Source organism: Perca fluviatilis, chromosome 11 (assembly GCF_010015445.1).
Source record: "Perca fluviatilis chromosome 11, GENO_Pfluv_1.0, whole genome shotgun sequence".
Classification (NCBI taxonomy): domain Eukaryota; kingdom Metazoa; phylum Chordata; class Actinopteri; order Perciformes; family Percidae; genus Perca; species Perca fluviatilis.
Genome location: NC_053122.1, coordinates 23,386,984 through 23,412,200, shown reverse-complemented (window position 1 = coordinate 23,412,200; position 25,217 = coordinate 23,386,984). Strand labels below are relative to the sequence as shown.

The following is a 25,217-nucleotide window of genomic DNA, read 5'->3' as shown; positions in this document are numbered from 1 at the left end:
CGTAGGTGCTGGACATATTTCAAGAGTGTTTGTTTAGACTGGCAGCACACAGTTAGAAAGACAGGCCTGAAATTAAGCGAAGCTGGGCCAGGACTGGCCCTGTCTTCCAAGATCATGCTGTCTGTTTCTCACTGGGTTTGTTTCCGGAGGACTCAGTTACTGGCATCAAGTCAGTGTTAGATACCACAGTGAATGGCATCACCACAGTCAGGCTAGATGAGAATTAAGTAAAGTTGGATGCATGAGGTTTGCGTTAGTGTCTAGATCACAGAATTTACACAGTTTCCATAGGAGTGAGACTAAATAAGAAGTGGTTGGATTGCCTATTTCAGTCTTTTCTGATTTATTTAAGTTTAAAGTTCATTTTTAAAAAGACTTATGTTGATACTTATGATGTACAATGAACAAAACAGAACAGTATCACCGTTGGTTCCTCACCAACAGGCAAATGTACCAAACATCGGTATGTTTTTAGTAGTAACTCAAATGTCCATTACAAAAGGTTGGAATCAAATGCTTTTGTCTGATCTTAGTTATCATATTGGCAACAGTATTTCTAATGATACCCAGCCAGCACTAGGTAAAGCCTCACCCATTCTGAAAAAATGTGTGCTAAAACATGTTGGTTGAATGATTTGCAGACTACTGCAAATGTGCCACTAGCCAATCCCACAAATCCCCAGAGAGCACACATTTTGGTGTCTGTGCTGTACCAGGACAGCAATAGAATTCTTTTATGGGTGAGGACATTGTTATTTTTCTTGGAAAACAGGAGAATCTCTTGTTGTTATCATCTTTATCTGTACCCATAACAAGTGCCGGAGAAGCTTTTCACTGCTGCGCATTGCTGTCTGTGACAGGTTCCCGAAAGCAGTGGCATGCTCTGCTTTAGGGGCATTTGGTGGGAAGGGGAATGTGGCGCTATGTTTGGAATCTGAGATGGGTCCGGATGCCAGCCAGCACGTCTCTAGCCACCCCTACCCTTTTTACCCTCCCCCCATCTTGCTCTCCTGCCTCCCTTTCCCCGGCCTTCCCTTGACGTCATCACAGCCCGTGCAAACTAAACTTCCTCCTGTTCCTCAGTGGAACCAGCATATTGATAGAAGGCAGCTCCTCTGAAAAAGCCTTGCTTCTGTTTTTAGATGGATGACAGCCCACATCTTGTTTGCATGCCCCCTAACCCTTTTTTTGCACATCCTGTTGCATGTGGGTGGAAGTGTGTTCTGATTAATTTCAAGACACACCCGATTTAAAGTTGAGCTCAGAAAGAGGCGTTTTAAGCTATTTTATTTACTTATAGATTGACTGTTTTGCTCAATGACAACAGTGATTAAAGGACAGTCAAAAAAAGGCTATTTGCAACCTAATGATTTAGTTTTTTTTGTTATCAGGGATTGTTGACAGTTTTCAGAGAAAATGGCCAGACAGTTCCCCAGCTGACCGCTGAGCTCTCTCACAATCCATCAACGCAGGAGCTCCTTGAACTTCAGGCCGTTACGTTTCAGGGTTGGGGGGAGAAATCAATCAAGATAATTGTGGATCCTTCTTGAAACAGTCCAGTACTCTTTACTTTGCTTTGATATACGTATTAGCATAGCTCCCTGCCTAATCCAAGGAGAGACAATCTGAATGTTTCAAATGCCCGCTTGGGGTTTTCATCAAGGCGCTGAGGGATGCTAGACGAGTGTGGGCCTGCCTTCCTCCTTCTCAAAGAGCAGAGAGTCTGTAAATGTCTTTTATTTCATTCATCACTTCAATCCTGAGGGCAGATACCATAGGCTCAATAAATATGCCTATAGTACCCTGTTTTTGAAACATTAAATAAATGTTGCTTTCGGATCTAAGCCAACACTGAAATTGCATGGAGATAAACTCTGTTTCAGCATTACAGAAACAAGACAGGGGTGTGGTGGTAACGTGTAGGTGAGGCCTTTTGTTGACACTGTAGATGTCACGTGCAGGTTGGTGTCACAGGGTTTAAATTCCAAGCCACGCCAAGTCCATGCCAGATGATAACAAAGACAGCTTTGACTATCACAAATTACTTTTCCATGTACAATGTTCAATCAAGCTGAAGTCACCCGCTTTTAGGGCTTGATGAGGATGCTGATGAACTGCAAAGGAAACATACTATTCTGAGCTTGACAGAAAGCTCAGTGTTGGCAGAAACAATCATTGGCATCATTTTCTGCCTTTGTATGGACTGTATATTCTGATGAAAGGTGATGATAGAGAGTTCAGAGAACAGACACGGATCATGTGGGCTTAGCTGATGTCTTTTCACTAACCTGGCTGCACCTGCACCACTTTTTATTGACTTTATGCTAACAAATGTTGGTGAATTGATTGCTGTATGGCCACACAGATATGGCTGAAGTCAAGCTGAGAGAATAAAAGCTCAGAGCAGGAGGGCATGGCCCTGATTCATTGTGATTGCAAAATCCTAATAAAAGTTAGTTAGTTCTGTGGCGATCGCAAAGATACAACAACAAAGCTGATGTTGTGCCCCGGCTTTCACAAGAAAGGAAATAAGGGTATTGTAAGAGCTGGCAGCCAAGACTGGGGCCATACTTGATAGAGCAATGTGAGCACAGGAAACTACATCATAATGCCAAAATCCGTTTAGAGCAGTGACTGCTTTTTGTTTATCCTGCTCTTTGTGTTCTGTTTTTTAGCTCTTCCATGTGGCGTACGTCCTCCTCAAGTTTGCTAATTCACCTCGACCTGACCTCTGGGTGCTTGAGCGCTCTGTAGACAACGGGAGAACCTTCATACCCTGGCAGTATTTTGCACGTAAGTTCCTATGTGATTGTCTTTTTGCAACATTACATTTTTCATTGTATTCTTAAAAACAAGTCAGATGGTCAGATTTTGGACTGGAAATCAAAAGTAAAAGTTGCTTACACATATAACCTGCCAGTTCCCCAACTGTCAGTGATTTGTATGTTAATCTAGTAAATCTGGAATGCATGTTTGTATTTTTTAAGTAAATTATATTCTTGTAAATGAATGTCCATAGTGATCCTTACTTGATGACAGCTTTTACACTTTTTGTTTATTGTACGTGGTAGCAGGATTTCTATTCAGATGATGTGTTTGGAATACACAGAAGACATTGGAAAGTGATTCATAAGAAGTACAGTGCAAAAACACAACAACAGCAACCACTCATTAACAAAATCCTGTTAGAATCACAAAAACACAGATATGGGGGATTAGCTTGTTGTCAAATCATAATTAGCAGATTTTGTTTAAAAAAAATGCTTTTTTTATGGCAGACATTTTGACTCTATTTAAGGAAATGCACAGGTGTAACTAATAATGACCCACTAAGCTATGCCAGAGATCCATCATGTAGAGTACAAGACTGGCACTGCTGAATGGAATGCAGCCATTATTATAATTATTAATTATGCCTGTGTCTTTCCTGCCATGACAAATCAGAATGTCTGCTCTGAAAAGACCCATTGTGAGATTAGAATTTGTTTAATAGCGCGCATTTAATCCTGGCAGAATGATCAGCCTGCTTAAGAATTTAAGACAGGAAGTGTGTGTGTTTTTGGTTGTGTGGAAAAAAGAGGAAATCAGAAGTAACCACAGAACATTGAATGAATTCCAGGATAAATGTCAGGCTTAAAATGTTTATGCTTTGTGGGTAAATTTTGTGTAAAAAGTGGCAAGTGGTGGTATGCAGTATATTTCAAACTTAATTTCCATGCCTGTTATTTCATACAATATCCAAATTACCTGAACTTCACACCTGAAAACATACTCTCGATTTGCTGAATTGGCACATCTGAGCTGTGAAGTCTAATATCCGGGAGACACCTGTGCACACAGATTGCCAGGAGACACAGCTGTGATTCATCAGATTTATAATATAAGAGTTTCTCTTTGCTATCATTTTTACTTGATCCAAGTTCATGTTCGTGCAGAGACTCCACAACCCTCATCATTCATTCACAAAGTTTTAATGCTTTTTCATTGGCTTTGTTTCTTTTTTCACAAATGTTGTAATTGGATGTTACTCATCCTATAATTGTACAATTAACAATAGTACAAAAACGCATGTATCAATGCAAGAAATTTCAAACATTACATATTTAACTTATTTTAATTTTTAAAATGCTGATAAATCCATTTAAGATGATGCCTTCTGGGTTTGAGACATTTTGGCAGCTGACTCTTACATATCAGACTGCAAGCACCTGAACACAACAACTGTCAGTGTTTCAGTAACTAAGTATTGGTGTGTTATAATAATTGGCGATAGAGAGTAGCTTTACAGAAGTCATCCATGGGATAATATTATTGTCGTTACGTTAAAATGAAAAAGAAATGGAATATGGGGTGAGAGGTTAAAAGGCTTTTAATTAAAACGTTTGTTTTTGGCAGATTCAGAGCGTGAGTGTATTGAAAAGTTCGGAAAGCAGCCCAATGCTCGTATAGTGCATGATGATGACCAGATCTGCACCACAGAATACTCACGGATCGTCCCTTTGGAGAACGGAGAGGTAAAATATCATATTAAGTTCTAGGAAAATTATACCAAAATTGTGATATTTTATGAGGTATCAGAAACAATCTTGTGAAATAAATACATTTGTGATGTCTAGATTGTGGTGTCTCTGGTCAACGGTCGGCCAGGGTCCAAAAACTTCACCTACTCGCCAGTGCTGCAAGACTTCACAAAGGCCACCAACATTCGCCTGCGCTTTCTCCGCACCAACACCTTGCTGGGCCACCTGATCTCCAAGGCCCAGAGAGATCCCACCGTCACACGCAGGGTGAGGCACATACTGTACGACCTCACACAAAGGTGTCATGCTGGCAGACTCTTTTTTCCCATTTGGGCAAGCCCTATTTACAACTCTGCACCACCTACCCTCCAGCTTCCTTTTTGCTGACACAAACACACTGACCTGCTCCCTCCTGCTCACACATTCATCCTTGTCAGAGCCTAATGCCATATCTGTCAGTCCAGTCATCATAATAATTCATTTTGTAGAGACAGCTAGGACTGCAGGTGCATAATATGACATTTCTCCTTACAGCAGGATAATGTATGTTAATAAAAAATCTGTAGAATCAGGATATCCTGTAATATAGCTTGTATAAAGTAAATCTCTTAAAGATGGAATTCCAGAAATGTATCCTCAGCATTTATGTCCAAAACAGCTCATTAATTCATTTTTATTTGACATGCTGAGAATAGCTCAGTGATGTCAGCTGTTCATTCTTATCTTATCTCTTTTTTTATAATGCACTGATTCACCTCATAAAACTAGCCTCGGCCCATGGATCATGGTTTAAGTTTCTACTAGTCAAAATGTGTGACTCACTTCTTCTGCCAAACAAAGTCAGACATTTGTTCTAGTGTGGGTGATGTTGCAGATAACATAGCTGTTACTTTGAAAATGCTGATAACATTTCACCTATTTGTTGACAGTATTACTATAGTATCAAAGACATCAGCATTGGTGGACGCTGTGTTTGCCATGGGCATGCACACGTGTGTGGTGGGGGGCGTAACCAGGACAATCCAAAGAGGTTAGTAATGGTCTTTATTATATTATGCAATGCTATGCATATTTGACACAATACTTTTGTGTGGAAAGCTCTGGTTGAAGCATTTCTCATCACTCATGATTTATAACCTGAACCGGTTCCTAATAAGCATTTCAAAAGTTAACTTTGAAGTATAGCTTCAACCAGTAAATCCATTCCATGTGTTTATTCATTAACAGCAGTGAATAGTCTTTTTGTACAATGGGCTTCTGTGTATAAACAGTGTACTGAGATGACTTAATGCTGAAAACATAGAGGCAAAGACCACAGAGATGTTGCCAGATCTAGTGATTTTAGTGATAGTGAATTGTTTCTGAGGAAGGACAATTACCTCATATGTTTTTACATTGACATCACCATTGTAAAGTGGAGCAGATTATTTTAGTTACTCTGTTTACTGGGTGTGACGTTGTAAATAGTTGGTAAAAGGGCAAGATGTGTGATAAAGTGCTGCTCTGTTGCCCTCTGTATTCTGAACAGCTAAACAACAGAACAACATAGCATTCATGGATGCTTCATTGTTGCTTTATTGTTTACTACCAACTTGGGCATTTTAAATGAATGTTCCCATTGGCTTAAAGCTGCTCCTATCAATGTTTTTATATTAACAATGGATGAAATGACTTTGCATAATGTGAAAAGTGTTGTTTGGAGTGACAAACACACAGAATTATTACCTGACTCTGTAGTTCACTTCAGCAATACAGAGCGTTTTAGTGCCTTCCGATCATTGTATTGTTTTTCTTTGGCTCACAGCTTTACTGTTTTGATTCTGTCTCACTGTTTTCAGAAAACAGCTCTGATACTTTCCCAGCACCAAACGACAGACAGACAAAATAGCACTAGCTAGCTGGCAGCTAAAGAGTCAGATACTACTCTCAGGAGTTGGTGGAGACCAAAACATAGCTAAAAGCAGAATGTTGGACTTACATTCATCCGGTTATCTGAAACATTGACTCCAAATGAATGCTAATGTTGTGTCTGCTGTATAAATAGACAACTGTTTGCCATAACACCTTGAAAAGGTAAGAATATGTCTGTGTGTACAGCTTGTTCTGCTGCCCCCAAGTGGGTAACAAAATAAATGAATGTAGGTTTTTTGGTTTTGTTGCAAATAAAAATGTGAGCATTACTAAATCCAGGTGTCTAATCCCCTGTCTGTAGACTCCAGTGTGAGTGCCAACACAACACTTGCGGTGAGACATGTGACCGCTGCTGCCCAGGCTTTAACCAGAAGCCATGGCGTGTCGCGACTGTTGACAGCTCCAATGAGTGTCATCGTAAGTGTCCATGTACAATGGTTGATTCAGTGTGTAAACAAAACCACAATCTGCTTCTCCACACGCTGCTGGCTCCATAAATTACGGCCCCCAGAGCGGACTGAAGTGTCCTCTTGATATTTAAGCCCTGTTGTGGATGCCCTGTTATGGTATTGTAGAGAGCCTCAGTTGAAGAGTTGAGAGGACATTCCTCATATGGTATGTATGAAGAACAGCACAGTGCACAACTAGCTCTAGGATAACAGCTGTTTTGTTATACTAGCTCCAGGATAACAGCTTTTTTGTCAGCTTAGCCAGCTAGTCAGCCAGTTAGCTAGGCCCGCGCCAGCCTGTCAGATAGTCCCCCATTATCATTTATCGGTGAGCCATCCAGTCAGCCAGCAGAGCCTGTGTCAACTGGAATTTAATAGTTTTGGACAGTTGACAAATTTTCCCTTCATGAAAAATGACCTTGTAGCAGCCACAAAAAGAGAGAGAAAGATGAAGAAGACTCTAATTTGTGCACTTATGCAGTGGAAATGCACCCTAACCATTCATAAACTTTAATGAGACAGCGGTGGTATACAGGAAGAGGATGTGCCTTCTTGTTTAATTTGGATTTTATAGTTTCTCTTCATACTTAACACCCAGACTTAAAACTCTTTTTTGGAGAATGAGTAGCTTAAGGTGCTTAAACAATGACAGGGGTAGTCTGCTGAGGCGTATAGAGTAATTGTGTGTGTGTGTGTGTGTGTGTGTGTGTGTGTGTGTGTGTGTGTGTGTGTGTGTGTGTGTGTGCGTGTGTGTGCGTGCGTGCGTGCGTGCATCTGTCTCGGGGGTTTCCTCCTCAGCCTGCCAGTGTTTCTCCCATGCCTTTGACTGTTATTATGACCAAGAGGTGGAAAAGAGGGGAGCAAGTTTAGACACCTTCGGAAGGTACGACGGAGGAGGAGTGTGCATCAACTGCCAGGTATGAAATGCTTGTCAAGTCTAAACTGATTCCTGTGTGTGGTTGTAGGAGAGGTGGAGGGTATAAAAAAATGATAGAAAAATACGATGTTGTCTGTGTGTATCTTTATGGAGTCCTCTATGGAGCATTTGATACTGCTACACCATTTTGGCTTTGTGATGTTGAAACAAACTTTTTCCATTTGCTCTTACTACTCCAAGAAATTGATTTTGTGTAATTTTCTTTCATCAAAAAAAATGTTTATTAAATGTTTATTCAGGATAAGTGTAAGTATCCCTCTGGACTATGATACAGATGCAAAGAGTGTATGAAAGCATTGTGTCCTGTCAAATGCGTCAATGTGCTTTTTAAACGAGAGATTCGAAGTTACAGAGCAATGAAGACTCTTGTGCTCTTTATGTAAGTGTTATGGCTCACACATTATTTGTGTGTTCTTCTTTAGCACAACACTGCTGGAGTGAACTGTGAGCAATGCCTTGAAGGTTTCTACAGACCTTATGGAGTACCTCCCGAGTCTCCCACCGGATGCATACGTGAGTTCTATTTTCTGTGTTTGTCCCCTTGATTTAATGTAACATTGTAATGCACAATTTTAAATTCTCCTTTTTTTATTAATTCATTTTTTTATCGTTGTGTGCAAGTGCTGCAATCTGTTTTCATTTTGTATCTCTAGACATGGATGTGTAAATGATATTAAATGGATATCAATTCTTCAGATACCAGTTCAGATCAGTTTCTGCAGCCGCTTTAATTAATGCAATGAACGCATATTATGATGATATAACTTGTTAGGGTTGAACTTTGCCATCTGTCAAATTTCCAGGCTATAGCACTAGATAACGTCTCACCATGTAGGTATTTGACTTGCAGTATGTACAAGTGACAAACAAGTGAAGCCAAAACGGTGTTATATTCACAGAGAGGCATCATTGTCTTGTTTGAGACGGACACAAATGGCATCATGGCACAAGCACCAATGGCACCACTGCTTATATTATTGCTAAATTGGACTCCGCTCTTGTTCACATTACTTTAATGGTCCATGGCTGTTGCTCGCCATATAAATAGCCGCCAGTTGTGTTTGGACATTAGAGAGTAGTGAAATTAAACTGGTTGCCCTGAGCACTTTGAAAAGTAAACCATAAAATCCACAAACTAAATTAAGTCAGCTTAGCAGAAGAAGGCGTTTGTTTTGGCAAAAGCAGAGTCACTAAAGGTTCAGTAATCATTATTTGCTTCTGAGATCTCTCATTTTGAGATGATCGATAGAATAGTTGAAAGCTTTCTGTGCTTGTAACTTGTATTTGATGTTATGTACAGTAAATGTGTTTTTGCCACAACTAGGGCTGGGTATCGTTCAAAAGATTTCGGTACCGGTACCGATAGCAATACCATGACTTTGATACCGGTTCCTAAACGATACTTTTTTCGATGCCAATTTTATAAAACAAAAAGAAATTACATTACACATTACGTCACAAATCATTTTATTTATTTTTCAGCACCTACTTCGGGAGTCCTATCTCTATGCTTGTTTTTCCTGCGTGTCTCTACAGCCAATCCACAGCATTATTAGATCTTGGTAGAAGCATGCTGCATGCTTACTGGCTCACTGACGCTGATGCGATTTACTCCTTAAGTATTGAAATTGGGTATTGAATGACGAGGCATTTTTCGATACTCAATACTTTAGAGGCAATTTGGTCGGTGCCTAAAAAGTCTTGAATTCGGTACCCAGCCCTACCCACAACAAGTAATTCTGTGAGGTGTTTATGTATATGGATGTCCATGTTAAAAGTCTACATCGATGCATCTGAAGGTGCACATTTGTCTGTAAATGTTAATTGATAAAGAAAACATGCAACCCCACCAGCCTGCAGGTGTGATGACAGGACTACAGCTGGCTGTGAAATGGGGTCTGGAAGGTGTATCTGCAAGCCACAATTTGCTGGAGAAAACTGTGATCGCTGTGCTGAGGGATACTATTACAACCCTCAGTGCATTCGTAAGTTTCTTTTTCTCTTATCACATACAAGATACCCAATTTAGCTTTACAAGTACCCTTGTCCCTTTGAATCATGGACAACAGAGACAACTATAACATTTGATGAAATGATGTGTCTGCGTTTGGGAGCTCAGTGTATCAAGGTATACACAGTCAGGTGAAACTGAGCCCACTCTTTGACATCTGGAATCAGTTTCATGTTCCCTCTTTTTTGGCCCTTTAATGTTTCAGTCTGTCAGTGTTCCCCTTGAGGGAGGAATACAACTTTTTTGGACATGTTATTATTATATAATCAAATAAGTATGTCTTTAGTGCTGCAGGGCTACATGCAGGAGGATGTATGCACATGCTACAGTATTGACTAACTGTTCCACATGCCACACCTTCATCTAAACAAATAAACTCAGATATTAGACACACAAGGAGAATTTCCCCATCTTATCTGATCTGGCTACAGACTCAGATGTCTGCCAGGGCGTAGAGATAAGCCACCCAGTCTTTCATCTTTCATATTTTTTGAGTATTTTTTCTTCCAGTCTTTGACTGACATAAGTCCTTTCTAAGGTCTCTAGCTGAACTTGCTACAGCATTCAGCTTCTGTGTTCCTGGAGTTTGAACTTCTAAACTGACGGTCACTTGTTTTCTTTGAGGGGACATTTATGTTTTAAAACGTTAAATTTAACTTGAATTAGTTTAACTAGTCCATATAACGGGTCCTAGAGAGCCCTAATCCTAATTATACCTTTCACTGTAAACCACTTTGATTGACCTGTGGCATCATCCTTAACATTCATGCTTGTTTTATTCAGCTATAATACATGAAAAAGCAACACATCTGTATTCTGCCCCAGGTGTAATGTTTCTTATGTCATATAACGTCAAATTAATTGTAGACTGAAAACTTCTTGGTATTTTATGAGCAATAGATAGATTTATTACTAGAAGTTATTAAAACTTGGTCTCTCATCTCCAGGCTGTTAGCACTGACAAACTGTCTAAACATGCTGAGACAGTCATTAGGAGGCTGTCTGGGTTTCAAGAGACTCTTCTCTGCTGTTTTGTGTCACTGTATGACATTTCTACAACTTATGTGTGATACAGTTGATCAAAGTCGATTTAGTTTTTTGCTGGTAGAAGGCTATGATTCTTTACATATAGGGATCACAATGTTACAGGAATAGTTTGACACTTAAAATTATTTGGGACTTATTTGCTTTCTTACCAAAAGTTAGATGAGAGGATTGATACTACTCTTTTGTCTGTTAATGCTAGATATGTAGCAGTTAGCTTAGCATAATGACTGGAAAAGGGGAAACAGCTAGCCTGGCTCTATCTGGCTCGATCTAAAGTTACTGAAACCACCAAGAAAGTGAATGAGCCTATTTCTCAAAATGCTGAACTATTCCTTTAATAATGTTTGCCTCTATCTGCATTGCATTTTGTTGTTTATGTTTTGTTTTTTTTCATGTCAATTTGAAATGTTACAGCAAAAGCAATTCTCCACTGCGATAAATAAAGTTGACACTTGGGGTTTTACTTCATCACAGTTTCCCATCAGTGGATGTCTTAATTCCATTGCCTTTCCTTTGCAATCAGGATATCCCGTATACCAGACGACCACCAAATCTCCTGCAGGACCTATTGTGGGTAAGTTCAATCAACTAGATGTTGCAGTGTCTTGTACCACAATTTAGCTTGACAGATGTCTTTAAACAATCATTTAAAATGCTTTTACTGTTGATCCTATTTAGTTCCTCTTTGTTTCTCCATCCTTTTCCTTTCTCTCTGGATAGGGCCCACCGCTTGCCCTATGGGTTATTTTGGCTCACCCAGCTGTCAGCGTGAGTGTGATTACACCTGATATGTTGTGCTGCTATAGAGGTGTTTACACGGTTCACCAATTTGTATTGCTTCTTCTCATTTGCATTACTGTATTTAAAAGAAAGGAATAAAAGACTGAAACTGAATCCTCTTTAAGAGCTTTTTTACAGGGCAGTCCTCTACTTTTATGTCACCTGAGTCACATTTACTTCCAGGCAGCTCAGGTTGTTAAAAAGTGCTTTGGAGGACTATGTAGGAGGTACCACTGAGTCTGACTTGTTTTTTTGTAGAGTTAAATGTTAAGAACATGAGGCAAGGGGCAGTCAAGAAAGGCTTAATGTATATAGACACGACTAAAGGTCAGACAATGTTTGTAGGCCTTATGAAAACAGAACTGGCAGTATATTGTGATTATGGGTTGAATGTGACGGTTTAAATACTTGTATAATATAATGTCTGAATGAGTAAATCTGCTGCTCAGTGACAGCAGATCTCTTGCAATCGTTGAGCAAAACTGATGGTCTTAAATTATCATGTCTGTCGGTTGGGGATTTAAGTTCAAGTGGCCTCACTCCTCTCATGATAGCAATAGTCAGTTGGGACTGTGAGAACTAACCAGTCTATTATTAGTTGTTATAAATTCCCTTTTCTGGTTTCCCCCAAGCTGGAAAATCCATTATTAGTAATATGGCATTTCTATTAAAACAAAGACCTTTAGTCCTGTCTTATAATTTGTCAGAGAACCTAAGCAAACAATAACTTGAAGAACGTGCCCTGGGAGCTGACTGAGAAGGAATTTTATCAGCAGACTTAGAAAAGCTGATTTGAATGTTTTGGAGCTGCTTAGGGGCAAAAGCAGTGTCAGTCTCTCTGGTGGCTGTCCTGTCTTAGTGCCAAGTCTATTCACATACCAATACTAAGGGAGGCTTGGCAAGATGTGAGCACCAGTGTAGCCGTACCACTGTGTGCCACAATATGAGAATAGTTCAATTGACGGAAGTATTTGTCATTCCCTGTTATTCAGCTGGACCAAAGAAAGAGCTCAGTCTCATTTATAAGCAGGCTTCAGGGTTCAGCTGGGTTTCTCATTTGAATTTCTATTAGCTAGGATTTAATTGGTTTACTTTTATTGTTAAAATAAACATTTCTAATGTGTTTGTGCACAGAGTGTATATGTGACTACAGAGGGACAGCGTACGGGGTGTGCGATCCTTCAGGCCGCTGCCTGTGCCGTCAGGGTGTGGAGGGGGAGCGATGCAACCGCTGTCGCCAAGGATACCACTCATTCCCAAACTGCCGGGGTGAGAAAGAGTAACCATGCCAATGAGCATTTACTGTAACTTGTTTAAATAATTATTAAACATGATTTTTATTTTTTAAGTAGATTGCCACGAGAGGTTATGATGTACATGTAAACAAAGACAGAACGTCACAAAAGGAAATGGGGATTTGTTTCCATATGGCTACGTAGCCAGTAGTGATATTTCTCGACTAATTGCAGATATCCAGTAAGGGTTGGTATGTAAAGAATTTTAAAGGTTTGTCCAGCAAGCTTTTGCTTTATTGTTAGACAAAAGTGTCCCTTTGTCTGCATGAACATGCTTCCACTAGTTTCTGGAGCAAGTACACTTCAAGCACGGCAACAAGTTTTTGGCCATTTTAAACTCTATGCTTAAGACTTTTGACACTTGAACCTTGAGGCTCTAAAATGACTTCCTGAGTAGCCCATACCAACAGAATCTATTTTATATTTTCACCAGCTGAAATTTTAACAATCGCACAATGTTTATACAAATGGATGTTTTTTTAAAAGTATTCTTTAACCGATTTTATGTAGATTTTAAGGAACCCTGCAGCTCTATTCAGATCCAAACTGAATGATAACTGATTATTTTGACTAATGAGGAATAAGGAGTGTCTAACTGTGCAAATGTGCAAAAGCAGCAGCTCGTGACCCTCTCTCTCTTCCTCCAGAGTGTGTCTGTGACGGGGCTGGTGTGGCTGACGGTGTGTGCAGTCCAAATGGCCAGTGTGTTTGCTTTCCTAACTATGCGGGGCAGGATTGTGACGAATGTGCACCAGGCTACTATGGATACCCAGACTGTGCTGGTGAGTGGCTTTGATCCCTCTTACCACGACAGATAAACCACTTGGGTGCATGAGATCTTAGTGCTGGTGGAAAAAAATGATGCTGCTGGTTTCACTGGGCTTACTGTGGCCTCTTCTCATGACTCTGTGGAGCAAACACGCTCCTTCTCCCACAGTATCCCGTAAACCCTATGTTGTCATTCGCATTTATTTGTTAATGTCTTCTGCATGACACAACGTTTCACAGAGAGCTGGAGCATGAGAAATATATGGACTTCTTCCTTCTAGGGAATCAAATTCCCAAGAATAGACAACTGGGAATCACGGAAGGAAATCAGATTCTGGAAAACAGAAAAAAACAGGATTCATTTTAAACCCTTTTTTCACACCAGATTCACCTAACCCTGATGATGATAAAATTACAGGCTTACATTTGAAGTTCTTACTTCAACTTGTTTCTGTCCCCAGTCTGCCAATGTTCACAGGAAGGCTCATACGGCAGCATATGCAACCCACTGTCGGGTCAGTGTCTGTGTCTCCCAGGGGTGGTGGGCCAGCAGTGTGACCGCTGTGCCTCTGGACTCAGGTTCCCCCAGTGCTCAGGTAACCACATCAGGTTATAACCGCATCATACTCATGAATTAAGTCATATTGGGAGCAGCAGTTAGACCAGTGGTATTTAATGTGGCAGGGTTTAGTAATGTCCACTTGATATAAAATATTTTACTGCCTTTAAGCCATGCTTGATAGTCCGCTGCAGAAAGTAACAATACAATTTGCTGATTTACTAATGTTTTTGACTTTGTTGTGGATTCATTTTGTGCTTCCAGCCCCCATCAGTGTGTGTAACCAAGCTGGAACTGAGGCCACTGATCCTCGAACGGTATGTTACTCTCAATAAACTGCTTTGGACTCTTCAGAAGAGGAAATAATCTTTACTCGATTTTTCTGCGTGCGAAAGTCGTCGGACGACACCAGTTTCTGAACATAGCCATACTCAGAAATACAGAGAGAGTTTTGTGGAGCTGATAGTCATAATTAGCTTTGTATCAACTCATTTGGCAATGGCTTAAATGTAACGGACGTTCATTAAGATCAAAAAGTTACGCACTAAAGCTTTAAAGAGGAAGAAAAACAATAATGAGTTTCTGGATGGTCGTCCCTCCACTCTATTTTGGAACACAGCCTATGTTTGAAAAAAACTTTAAATTTCCACTCATTCAGAAAACTGGCTCTGCAGTACAACATGTAGGCGCCTGTGACTGATTTCAATCAATTTAGATTTTAAACAAATATAACCATGCATTCAACAGTAGCTACCAGTTTCAACAGTCCTTAGATTCCTTGTGTGTTATTTCAGGGCTCCTGCCGCTGCCTAGCAAACGTGGAGGGAACCCTGTGTGACAGGTGTAAACCTCTCTACTGGAAACTAAATACAGACAACTCTCGTGGCTGTATAGGTAAGTGACCTGAAATCTAAAAAGAACAGAAAACTGTTATTGACTTAATTTTTTGAATGATGTAAGAAAATAGGAAAAAAGGAAATACTTAGTTGACCTCCTGTCAGCCAAAAGTGCCCCTGTCTAATCCATTTTCTCAAGGAGTATTACCGGTAGTTCGGATCACTGACCCCATTTTTTCCCACTGCACTGAATCAGTAGCAATCTGACAAGGCACTGATATGGGTCTTGGCCCCTCTTACCCAGTGGATATGTCAACACAACCCTGTCAACAAGGCCTGATCCGCCTTCCTGTCCCTAAGAGGGGAGCTGAGGAAAAACACAAAAATAAAGACAAATTCCTGTTAACTGCTGTGAGTGTGGAGCTGCAAGCAAAATCTGTAAAATTTCATGCTGTGACTTTGTAGTAATAAGTACCTAGTGGCACATTAAAAACAATACCTCTGGACTTCTACACCCAGACAAAAATAGGTCTGTCTTCATCCTCTGAAAATGCTTGATTTTTGGGAATAATAAGGTGGCTCCCATTATTCAGCCAGAGAGGGAACAGCTTCAGGCTGCCAGCTACCTGTCTAATGTTGCAGAACAAGAATGTTGTCAATACCACAATGCCTGAAGACAAGAAGAAAAGGGGGAAAAAAAGAACTTTTAATATCCTAAGAATGCCTCTGGTGGACTATGGCTGGACATTAAGGGGAATTTTTTTTCACTGTGTTGAAAGAAAGCTGTGGCAGTATAGCTCCTCTGGACCTTTGATGTGCAGATCTGTGAAGATTGTGGGGTTTTGTGCTGTTATGTTTCACCCATGCAAGTGACAAAATCCTGCAATCAGAGTCTATTCACTGGAGATCCACCTTTATACTTTCATAACCTCTCCCCTTTTTTAAAAAAAAAAAGGGTGGTGTGGAAAAGAAATTTAGGGGTTTCTTTTTTTTTTTTTTTTTTTAAAAAAAAAAGGGTTGTGTTTTTTAAAAAGGCCCCGCAGTGGTGTTGGAGAGTGTGAACAGGTGAGTATTTCATTATTACCTGCAGTGACTGATACACATCTATTAATCAAATTGTGATTCAGATGAAACTGTTATCGTACCGAGTCTTGAATGAATGGCTCAGCCACAGTTTTGTTTGTCTTATATTCTCCTGATTATCTGTTTGTTTAGAAAAGTGGACAGTGTCACTGTAAACCTAATGCATGTGGACATGCATGTGAAACCTGTAAAGATGGATACTTCCTGCTGCAGAAAAAGCAGTATTTTGGCTGTCAAGGTAAGACAATCTTCTTAACTAAACTAACACATCTCACTTACATAGTATGTACTATGGTATAAGTGTACTCAGGATGTGGTCACACACACTCACAAATAATTACTTAAACTTTTACTCTCCCTGACAGGTTGTCAGTGTGATGTAGGTGGCGCCATTGGCATGGCGTGCGATGAGATGTCGGGACAGTGTTGGTGTCGGAAGAATGTAGTTGGCCGTCAATGCACTGAGTAAGATAATTATAATGCTTTAAAAAATGTTAGGATTCGGGCAAAAGTTAACATTAAATATTTTCTCTTATGCAAATAGAACACAGTTTTCATCAAATTCTCATGCCCCTTGTAGGCCAGCACCAAGTTACTATTTCCCCACTCTCCATCAACTGAAGTTTGAGGTCGAGGATGGCACTACGCCAAATGCCAGACCAGTCCGCTTTGGTTATAACTCCCAAGAGTTCCCAAATTTCAGCTGGAAAGGTTATGCTGTAATGTCTCCTGCACAGGTTTGTACATATTTACATTGGTACCTTGATATATTTGATACACTAATGTGATTATTCTTATAAATTACAGTATGGCCAGGCAGTTTTTTGGAAATATCTGCCATTCAAACAACCTTATAGTGTCCTTTTTCAGTCTATTCTCATGCCACCATGAATGTTTTGCTTTTACTTCTGCACTAATATTCCTGCTTAAAGCACACACTCTTCTATTATATCAGGGCTGATGTGGGATTGTGGACACCGGGGGCCAGATGTATAAACGATGGGTACGCATAAAAACCATGCGTACGCCTTTTCCCATACATAAACTGATATTTATGAAGGAAGAATGTGCGGTGAGAATGTATTGATATGCAAACGGAGGTTTAGGGCGTTCTCTACATCCTTTTAAGGCTACCTGTGTGAGTGGAAATGAGGCTCGTGCATGTGCACCCAGCTCCACAGTAATTGAGATTCATAAAAATCAGGCAAACGTGCATCTTTATATATCAGACGAAAATAATGCGCATGCACATTTTTGTTGTTGTGCGTACATAACATTTTAGTCGTCAATCTACACAGAGTTGTATGCATCTGGCCCCAGCTCTCTTAGAACTTACACTGTCTCTCTTCAGCCGGAGGTGATCCTCACGCTTACCCTTGGCTTTCCTGGCCCTTTCCATATTATAATGCGCTACTCAACCCCCCAAAGAAAGGGGAGAGCACGAGTGAGAGCAAGGATCTTGGTGGTGGACGAAGCTGGTTTTCAGTCTTGCTGTGACTGTAAGTGAAGGGCCTGCCATCTTTTGGCTGTATTTTCCTCTCTTCACCCTGCTTGCTGTCTGTTGATTAACCCGCTCTCTCTGCTTAAGATCTCTGCCCACCTGACATGAATTTGAACCTTTCTCTTAACATTATACCTTCATCGTCTACTCAAACCCGCGCCATTGCAGTCAGCTGTGTGTCACTCTTGTCCCTGCAGAGTGAAGTCAGAGTAACAGTGCATGTTGACCCAAAAGATGAGAGGCAGCACTTATTCCGTGTGGTTCTGCGGTTCACTAACCCGAGCAGCACCAGCGTGACAGGTAGCATCAAGGCTACCAATAACAAAGGCACTGCAGGTGAGGCTGCCTCTGACATTAAATCAGCTCTTACATTTCATGAACATGAACATTGTCAAATCTAACCCAACATTGAAGAAATACATTAAACAACCCATTTTTTTTTTTTGTCATCTACAATATATGTTAGCTTGGTGCATGATGTGTCTTATGCTGCTGATGTCCCACCTGTCAGCTGATAATGTGTAACACAACAGATATTTCTGCTTGCTGTTCTTCAGGGTCAGACCAGAGTAAGGAAGTAATATTCCCTAAGAGTCCCTCCCCATCCTTCCTCACTGTCCCAGGAGAGGGCTTCGCTGAGCCCTTTGCATTGACCCCTGGGAAATGGATCATTCACATAAGGGCAGAGGGGCTTCTGCTGGTGAGTTTATAAGGCAGACATCAATCCATCCATTATCTGTAACCGCTTATCCTATTCTTGTAGCTGAAATTAGGAAGACAAAAATGTAGGAATGAATTGGAGCCTTCTGTTCTTTTGTTCATTGGAGAAAATATCAAACATACAATAGACTGAATACTAAAGTACACAGTGTCACTCTCACACTCCAGGACTATTTAGTGCTGCTGCCCCGGGATTACTATGAGGCACCTTTGCTGCAGGAGAAAATTACCCAGCCCTGCACATACTTACCCACTGTAAACAGAGATACAAAGTAAGTCTTTAACATTTCTTTTCAGAATGTTTGAGATGTGTCTCTGTTTCATACTTAAGACTCATGCATAGGTAGGTTTTGTTTTCATAGCCATCCATCATTTTCTTCATACTACACTCACACCTCAAGTTTTCTCTGTACAATTATTGGCTTGGTAACCTAACATCCTACAGAAATCTATCATGATAAATATGAGGGTTTAAAATTTACAGATGATTTGCTACATGCCAAAGGGAAAGGAGAGGAATCGCCTATTTTTTAAGTACTATGCACTACGTTAGCAGAGAGTATACAAAATGGATAGCAACCAACAATTCCAAATTATTCCTTGCATTAACTAGAATGCTAAGCAATGTTAGACTTGGCTTCCACATCAACTAAAACAGGACAAGTGTGTAATTATCTCTCATTGTTCTTGCTGATTCTGCCTATTCATGCATGCATCTTTCTCAGCTGTCTCTTGTATAAGCATGTTGCCATGGATGGCTTCAGCTCTGCACTGGCCTCTCAAGGAAAACTCTCCAGCCGCAGCGGGCGCAAGAGGAGGCAGTCTCGTGTCCGCCGTCCCACCCCAGATCACCCTGAAATGGCTGCTCTCAGTGGCAGACAGGTAGAAGGCCTGTATACAGAGTTGTAACCAATTACTATTGGATTCTGAGTTTGGTTTCAGTACAGTACCTTTAAAGCACGAGTAGGTTGAAGATAAAGCTATGATAAACTGAGGTCCTTTGGCAGGTTCTAATCTGCTATTTCACAGTCCAGAATGAAAGCAGGTGGACTTTTGTCATCAGGACTGTGGAACTACTTTCCAATTAGCTAAGGCTAGCAAAGGCTAAAACGTTTAAGTCAATATTTGAACATGCTTTTATAATATTTTACTGCTGGAAAGTGTGTCATTTTATAAAAGTAGGCTGTCTATGCAGTAGAATGGTGCAGTGTTTTTGTTAGTTTTTTCCGAATTAGTGCTACATGGCCAGAAAAAACATAGAAAAGGGGCTGTGGTATTCTCTTTCGCTCAAAAGGTAGAAAACTACCAGAATGCACTGCGCCTCACCGGACTAATAAATGCTCCTGCTGGTGGGTGACGTATTGTGAGCACGTCACAGAATTAATATGGCGGCTGACTGGTAACAAACAGTCTCGTCTTACAGTTAAACTGTAAGCTGAAATATGTTTCTGAAAACATTTTAAGCGAGGAATAGGCAGTAACAGAATGTTGTGTCCATATTTGAAAGGACAATTTGGCCTGGCCTGTCAGTAGGGAGATCTGGGCACTGATAAGAAACAGGGAAGTTTAACATAGTTAATGTACACATACTACCAGCGTTATTAGGATACAAAGTTGGTTGAATATCAGTAAAGCATCCCTTTAATTAAAGCATTCCTTCATTAAAATAAACTAAAATGACTTTGTATGATCTGTAGTCGCAGCTCCAACTCAGTCTACGATTGCCTCGTCCTGGCCAATATGCCCTGGTCCTGGAGTATGCCAGCGAGGTGGACACTGTCCAGAATGTCAACATACTCATCAGTGGCCAGTCAGGTGGCCAGATCCCAGCCAGGGCCAACATTTACAGTTGTGCCTACAGGTGAGGCCTGGTTTTGATGCTTCAGCTTTCAAAACATTTCTTGTATTTTGTTGATTTATGTCTTTACAATTTGGACAACATAATAGTGTTTTAGAGCTAGAAAGTTGTAGAAAATGTATCTTTTCAGCTGTTGTGTGTCACTTGCAGCTTTTTGTGCCGGAGTGTGGCAGTGGACAGCAGTAGTCAGGTGACAGTGTTGCAGCTTACTCACAAGACGGAGCTTCTACTGCAAACTTCCACTACGTCATTCCTGCTGGTGAGGGAAATCTTTCCACAGAAACTAGAATTGCTCAATATTTGTGTTATGTGTTATGTCCAAAGTGCTGGAGATAATTCTATTGTGTAGACTTGAGAGGTATGTCCTGTCTACTGATAACTAGTTTGGTTTTAAAAGAAAGCATGGCACTGATTTATGTATTTTTGCGCTAAAGGAAGTTATAAATATATAATAATATATAAATATAATAGGCAAAATTCCACAATGTTCATGTGCTTCATTGATGCTTCTAAAGCATTCGATCGTGTTAATCATGAGAAATTATTTTTAAAATTGTCTAAAAGTGGGGTCCCTGTTTTTTTAATAAGAATCTTGGTTTATTGGTACTCACATCAGACAATGAGAGTGAGATGGGGGAATGTTACATCTGTCCCCTTCCAAGTGACCAATGGTGTCCGCAAGGGCGGAATTCTGTCTCCTTTTCTTTTTAATATGTATATGAATGATTTGTCTTTGATTTTAAATGTATGTGGTACAGGTTGTAGGGTTGGTGACTCACTAATTAATCACCTTATGTACGAAGAGGATTTGGTCATTTTTAGCCCATATAGTGCTGGTCTCCAACAGCTTCTGAGAAAATATGCACACAGTATGGTGCTGATATTGATATAAAATACAATGCCAAATAGAGTAAGATCATGATTATTAGAAGTAGAGAAGATAGACAGTCAACCTTCCCTGACTTCTATCTGTCTGGCACTGCACTTAGGTTGTGCAGTGAGATTACATATTTCATCCATATTATTGCAAATGACCTGTCTGATGATAAAGATATCTATAGGCAGCGTCGGAAGCTGTATGCTCAAGCGAACATGCTGTGTCGTAAGTTTAGCATGTGCTCTGTATCTGTGAAGATCTCACTCTTCAGAGCGTATTGTACACCTTTGTATACTGCCTACCTGTGGTGTCGTTATAAGCAAGGCAGCATTAGAAAACTCATAGTGGCTTATAATGACAGCATGAGGCTGCTGCGGAGAGCTCCAAGAAGCTCCAGTGCAAGCCATATGTTTGTCAGTGTCGGGGTACCTACCTGCTCTGCTGTTTTACGTAACCCGATGTACAGTATAGATTTATGCGTAGGGTATCTGAGTCAGAAAATGACTCGATCACTGTTTTGGCTAACCCTGTACGCAGTTCTGTCAGATTTTCTTCCAGACTGTGGAACCATTGGCAAACATGTATGTATGTCAGACACTGAACATTGTGGAAGGTTTTGTATTTTTGTATTTTATGTTATACTCTGTTTTTTATTGTGATATGGATCCCCCTGGTTCTGAAATAAAGTTTATATAATATGTAGATGGCAGCATTGAAATTTAAAATTAATTTGTTTGTCTCTGTAGTATAAAGTGTATGCAGTCCCTGCAGAAGAGTTCTCCATTGAGTATGTAGACCCAAAGGTGCTGTGTGTATCCACTCATGGCCGCTTCACTGAGGACAGGTTAGCCACCTTGACTAAACCACATTGCATGCTTTTAATAACATTAATCATGCAGGAACATCAACACCCAGAAATGTAAGCTGCAATTTAGTAGATGATGCTACAAGACTAGACTTCTATTTTGTGTTGTTCTTTTGGAGTGTGGAGACACACATATCTGTTTTCCAGGTGTGATTGCACACATCTCTCCAGCTGTGTAAGCTAATTTACCTGAGGCTGCTGAACTGAGGCTGAAGGGTCAAACTCCCCTTTCACTCTCTGTCACACCTAATTTACTCTTACTCTAAACCTAATGACCAGGTTAGATATTACAGTTACACTTGTGTTTACAGCTGTCAGTGTGCAGTCCTGTCATTTACTGTGTAATTCAATTCTGAACAGTGTAGAAAAAGCCTTCCCAAAAGAGAAAAATATATCACAAAAAGAAATAGTTCATAGTATTTTACAGAATATTAAATCTTCTTAAAAGTAGGAAACAGTTTGAACAGGATTTTCTGAATCTGGAAAGAAAAGCACACATTTCACCAAGAGAGAAATTTTAAGTAAGTTTGACCAAATATTGGAGGTAGAATTAGGAAGAAGGGGGTCATGCAACCTGAAGGCAGTGTTTGCCTTTAAAACTAAAGCATTCCTTAGACGTGTGTATATTTAGTGTGTGATGTCAGGATTTCTGCAAATTGATGAGACAGTGTGTGATAACCAGAGGATTTCAAGATTTAAAAAAGGATTATTGGTGATTAAAGTTGGTCACAACCTCTGACTGGCCACCTTCCCCACACTGTTCTGCTACAATAGCACTTGGCAAACACTATCAACAGGCTTTAAGTAACAACATATTGTTGCTGTTTACTGTTTCCAGCCGACACTGCGTTCTGAGGCGATTCGACAAGCCAACCTCAGCCTGGATTTTGTATGCTGCCCGTGATGGACAGCTATCTTCGGCACCAGCTGTTTCTCCCCAACGAGGAGAGAATGAGGATTGGAGACGGAGACGACAGACAGGGGTGTTCCATGTCAGTGAACCTCAGAGTGATGGGATACTGCTTAAATTCCCTCAGGTAAAAACCTTGTTGAATAATTTGAGCTTTTCTGGACTTGACCCTGCTGCTGGGAGTTGGAGACATTCAATGAACAACCTCTGCCCTTACATTCATTTTAAATTTCACCACAACTGTTTGACGCTAAAGCTTCCTCCTTTTTTTCCCAGACGGAGATCCATTTCACTCCCAAAGTGCCCATCCCGGGCTCGTATGTGGTTGTGGTCCATTATCACCAGGCTGAACATACGTCCTTCCCCGTAGAGGTCCGAGTGGACGCAGGGCGTGAGTGGAAGGGTGAGTGTGTTGGAGGAAGAGGTAGACTGACTCCTGTCAAATGAAATCATATTCAAGAGTTTATTGGCTCCCATTTGATATAAGCGTGGTTACTCCGGCAGTGACTGGGAAAGCCTTCTCAGTGAGGGGGTGATTCCTCCTTAAGAGCAGATTAAGTCCCTGGGGTCATGACAAGATGATCAAAGGCCTTGGACACACTTCCCTATATGGCTTTAGTGGATGGATGGATTATTGTGCAGCATGCTAGCATTTCTTCCTCTTTCTCTACTCAACTTCAACTCTGCTCTTCTGTTACAGGTTCAGTAACATGCACCCCTTCGTCTGCACTCTCGGAATTTGGTTGATGGCGATGCGCGCTTGACTTTGCCTTCTTGGACTATGCCTCTCTCTGATCGTGCCACCTAAGAAGACACTTATTCTGGTCGGTGGTCAAGTCAAACACTGTCCAAATTGTGTTTACCCACTAAATAAAATGAGTATTAAATGATAGAAATATGGAAAGAAATTAGTAAGACATGCTTCTGTGTAAGGTCTGCATGTTTAAAGTTTGGTTTTGTACTGGAGTTAGTCAGGTTGAGTACCTGGCATGCTGAGGTCCTCTCTCCTCAGTGTTATGCCATATCCCCAATAACAACAATGAAGGGACTGTATTCTACCTGGCAGCCTCACGCAGCTTTCTAAAGGCTGAGCTTCTCAACATATTTTGCTTGCCTGTTGTTCCCTTGCTTTACTTTCCATTCTTCAGATAAAACCAAGAAGAAAAATGTGGCTAAATACCCTTAAAATCCTCCATGTATCTGTTTATCACTCTGCATCATACTGATATGAATATATTAAGCACCAAACAAAACAAACTGGAAGTTTCTGGTGAGATTGTGTGTTTTTATCATTTGTCATGTTGTGTCCTTTGTATAGGATTATATTTTGTTGGTTCCCGATAGCAGTTACACCCCAGATCTCCTGAAAGAGAAGCCACTGGATAAATCTACAGATTTCATACAACAATGTAGAGGAGAAGGATTTTTTATTGAGTAAGTATCCACCATGTCTGTGAAACAAGCTTTTTTTCTTTTTCTTTCTTTATTTGGTTATAAGCTCTTCTCTTTTTTTAAGCTGTGATATATTGATACATATTGATTTGTTTGAGGGTTTCAGGCCAATAATCTAAAGTAATGTATCCACCAGTGCAGCAGTTTTACAATAATAAACAGTACAGTGGAAGTTTTGGAAATGGTGCCCTCTAGCTGTGATAATGGAGTATGAAACCACATCTGTATTTGAAAGAATTTATTTGAATTTTTCTGTCCTTTCAGCGTGAGAACTTCTCCCCAGTTCTGCAAAGACTCTGCCCGATCTCTTGTAGCAGCCTATAATGATGGAGCTCTGCCTTGCAACTGTGACGAGTCTGGCTCTACAGGGACCACTTGTGATCCGGTTGGAGGACAGTGTCCCTGCAGGCAGCATGTCATCGGTCGTCGGTGCACAAAGTGTGCCACGGGATACTATAGCTTCCCCTACTGCAGACGTAAGTGAATGCTTACTTGTGCTTGTTTTAATGTGAGAGTTTCCCGCTGTCTAACCTCTAGTTAGTTTAAAATGTTATTCCCTCTCCCCCTTCTGCAGCGTGTGAGTGTGGCCGCCGACTGTGTGACGAGGTGACAGGACGCTGTATCTGCCCTCCTCAGACAGTCAGACCAGCCTGCGATGTGTGCCAGGGTCAGACGTTCAGCTATCACCCGTTGCTGGGCTGTGAGGGCTGTGAATGCTCCCCAAATGGCATCAAAGACAACACAAGGCCTGACTGTGACCGAACCACCGGACAGTGCAGGCAAGTGGAAACCTACTACCTACAAGGATGTGCACTTATTAAGATTGGAGTTTAGTGTT

General features: G+C 40.7%; 1 protein-coding gene across 1 annotated transcript in view; it reads left to right on the top strand.

Annotated features, from left to right (window-relative positions):
- Window positions 1-25,217, top strand: part of LOC120568611 (laminin subunit alpha-3-like) — a 58,749-nt gene that overhangs the window by 9,577 nt on the left and 23,955 nt on the right. The window contains exons 3-35 of the mRNA XM_039816223.1: window positions 2,676-2,793; window positions 4,396-4,514; window positions 4,617-4,787; window positions 5,450-5,550; window positions 6,733-6,848; window positions 7,679-7,797; window positions 8,240-8,330; window positions 9,671-9,802; window positions 11,399-11,449; window positions 11,596-11,643; window positions 12,790-12,924; window positions 13,598-13,732; window positions 14,180-14,314; window positions 14,542-14,594; window positions 15,072-15,171; window positions 15,762-15,767; window positions 16,129-16,178; window positions 16,329-16,434; window positions 16,562-16,661; window positions 16,777-16,933; window positions 17,895-18,033; window positions 18,255-18,397; window positions 18,586-18,689; window positions 19,143-19,299; window positions 20,115-20,278; window positions 20,426-20,534; window positions 21,899-21,996; window positions 22,856-23,054; window positions 23,204-23,330; window positions 23,717-23,751; window positions 24,246-24,361; window positions 24,644-24,855; window positions 24,954-25,158. Of these exons, the coding sequence (XP_039672157.1) occupies window positions 2,676-2,793; window positions 4,396-4,514; window positions 4,617-4,787; window positions 5,450-5,550; window positions 6,733-6,848; window positions 7,679-7,797; window positions 8,240-8,330; window positions 9,671-9,802; window positions 11,399-11,449; window positions 11,596-11,643; window positions 12,790-12,924; window positions 13,598-13,732; window positions 14,180-14,314; window positions 14,542-14,594; window positions 15,072-15,171; window positions 15,762-15,767; window positions 16,129-16,178; window positions 16,329-16,434; window positions 16,562-16,661; window positions 16,777-16,933; window positions 17,895-18,033; window positions 18,255-18,397; window positions 18,586-18,689; window positions 19,143-19,299; window positions 20,115-20,278; window positions 20,426-20,534; window positions 21,899-21,996; window positions 22,856-23,054; window positions 23,204-23,330; window positions 23,717-23,751; window positions 24,246-24,361; window positions 24,644-24,855; window positions 24,954-25,158 (3,851 nt within the window). The remainder of the gene's footprint in view (window positions 1-2,675; window positions 2,794-4,395; window positions 4,515-4,616; window positions 4,788-5,449; window positions 5,551-6,732; window positions 6,849-7,678; window positions 7,798-8,239; window positions 8,331-9,670; window positions 9,803-11,398; window positions 11,450-11,595; window positions 11,644-12,789; window positions 12,925-13,597; window positions 13,733-14,179; window positions 14,315-14,541; window positions 14,595-15,071; window positions 15,172-15,761; window positions 15,768-16,128; window positions 16,179-16,328; window positions 16,435-16,561; window positions 16,662-16,776; window positions 16,934-17,894; window positions 18,034-18,254; window positions 18,398-18,585; window positions 18,690-19,142; window positions 19,300-20,114; window positions 20,279-20,425; window positions 20,535-21,898; window positions 21,997-22,855; window positions 23,055-23,203; window positions 23,331-23,716; window positions 23,752-24,245; window positions 24,362-24,643; window positions 24,856-24,953; window positions 25,159-25,217) is intronic.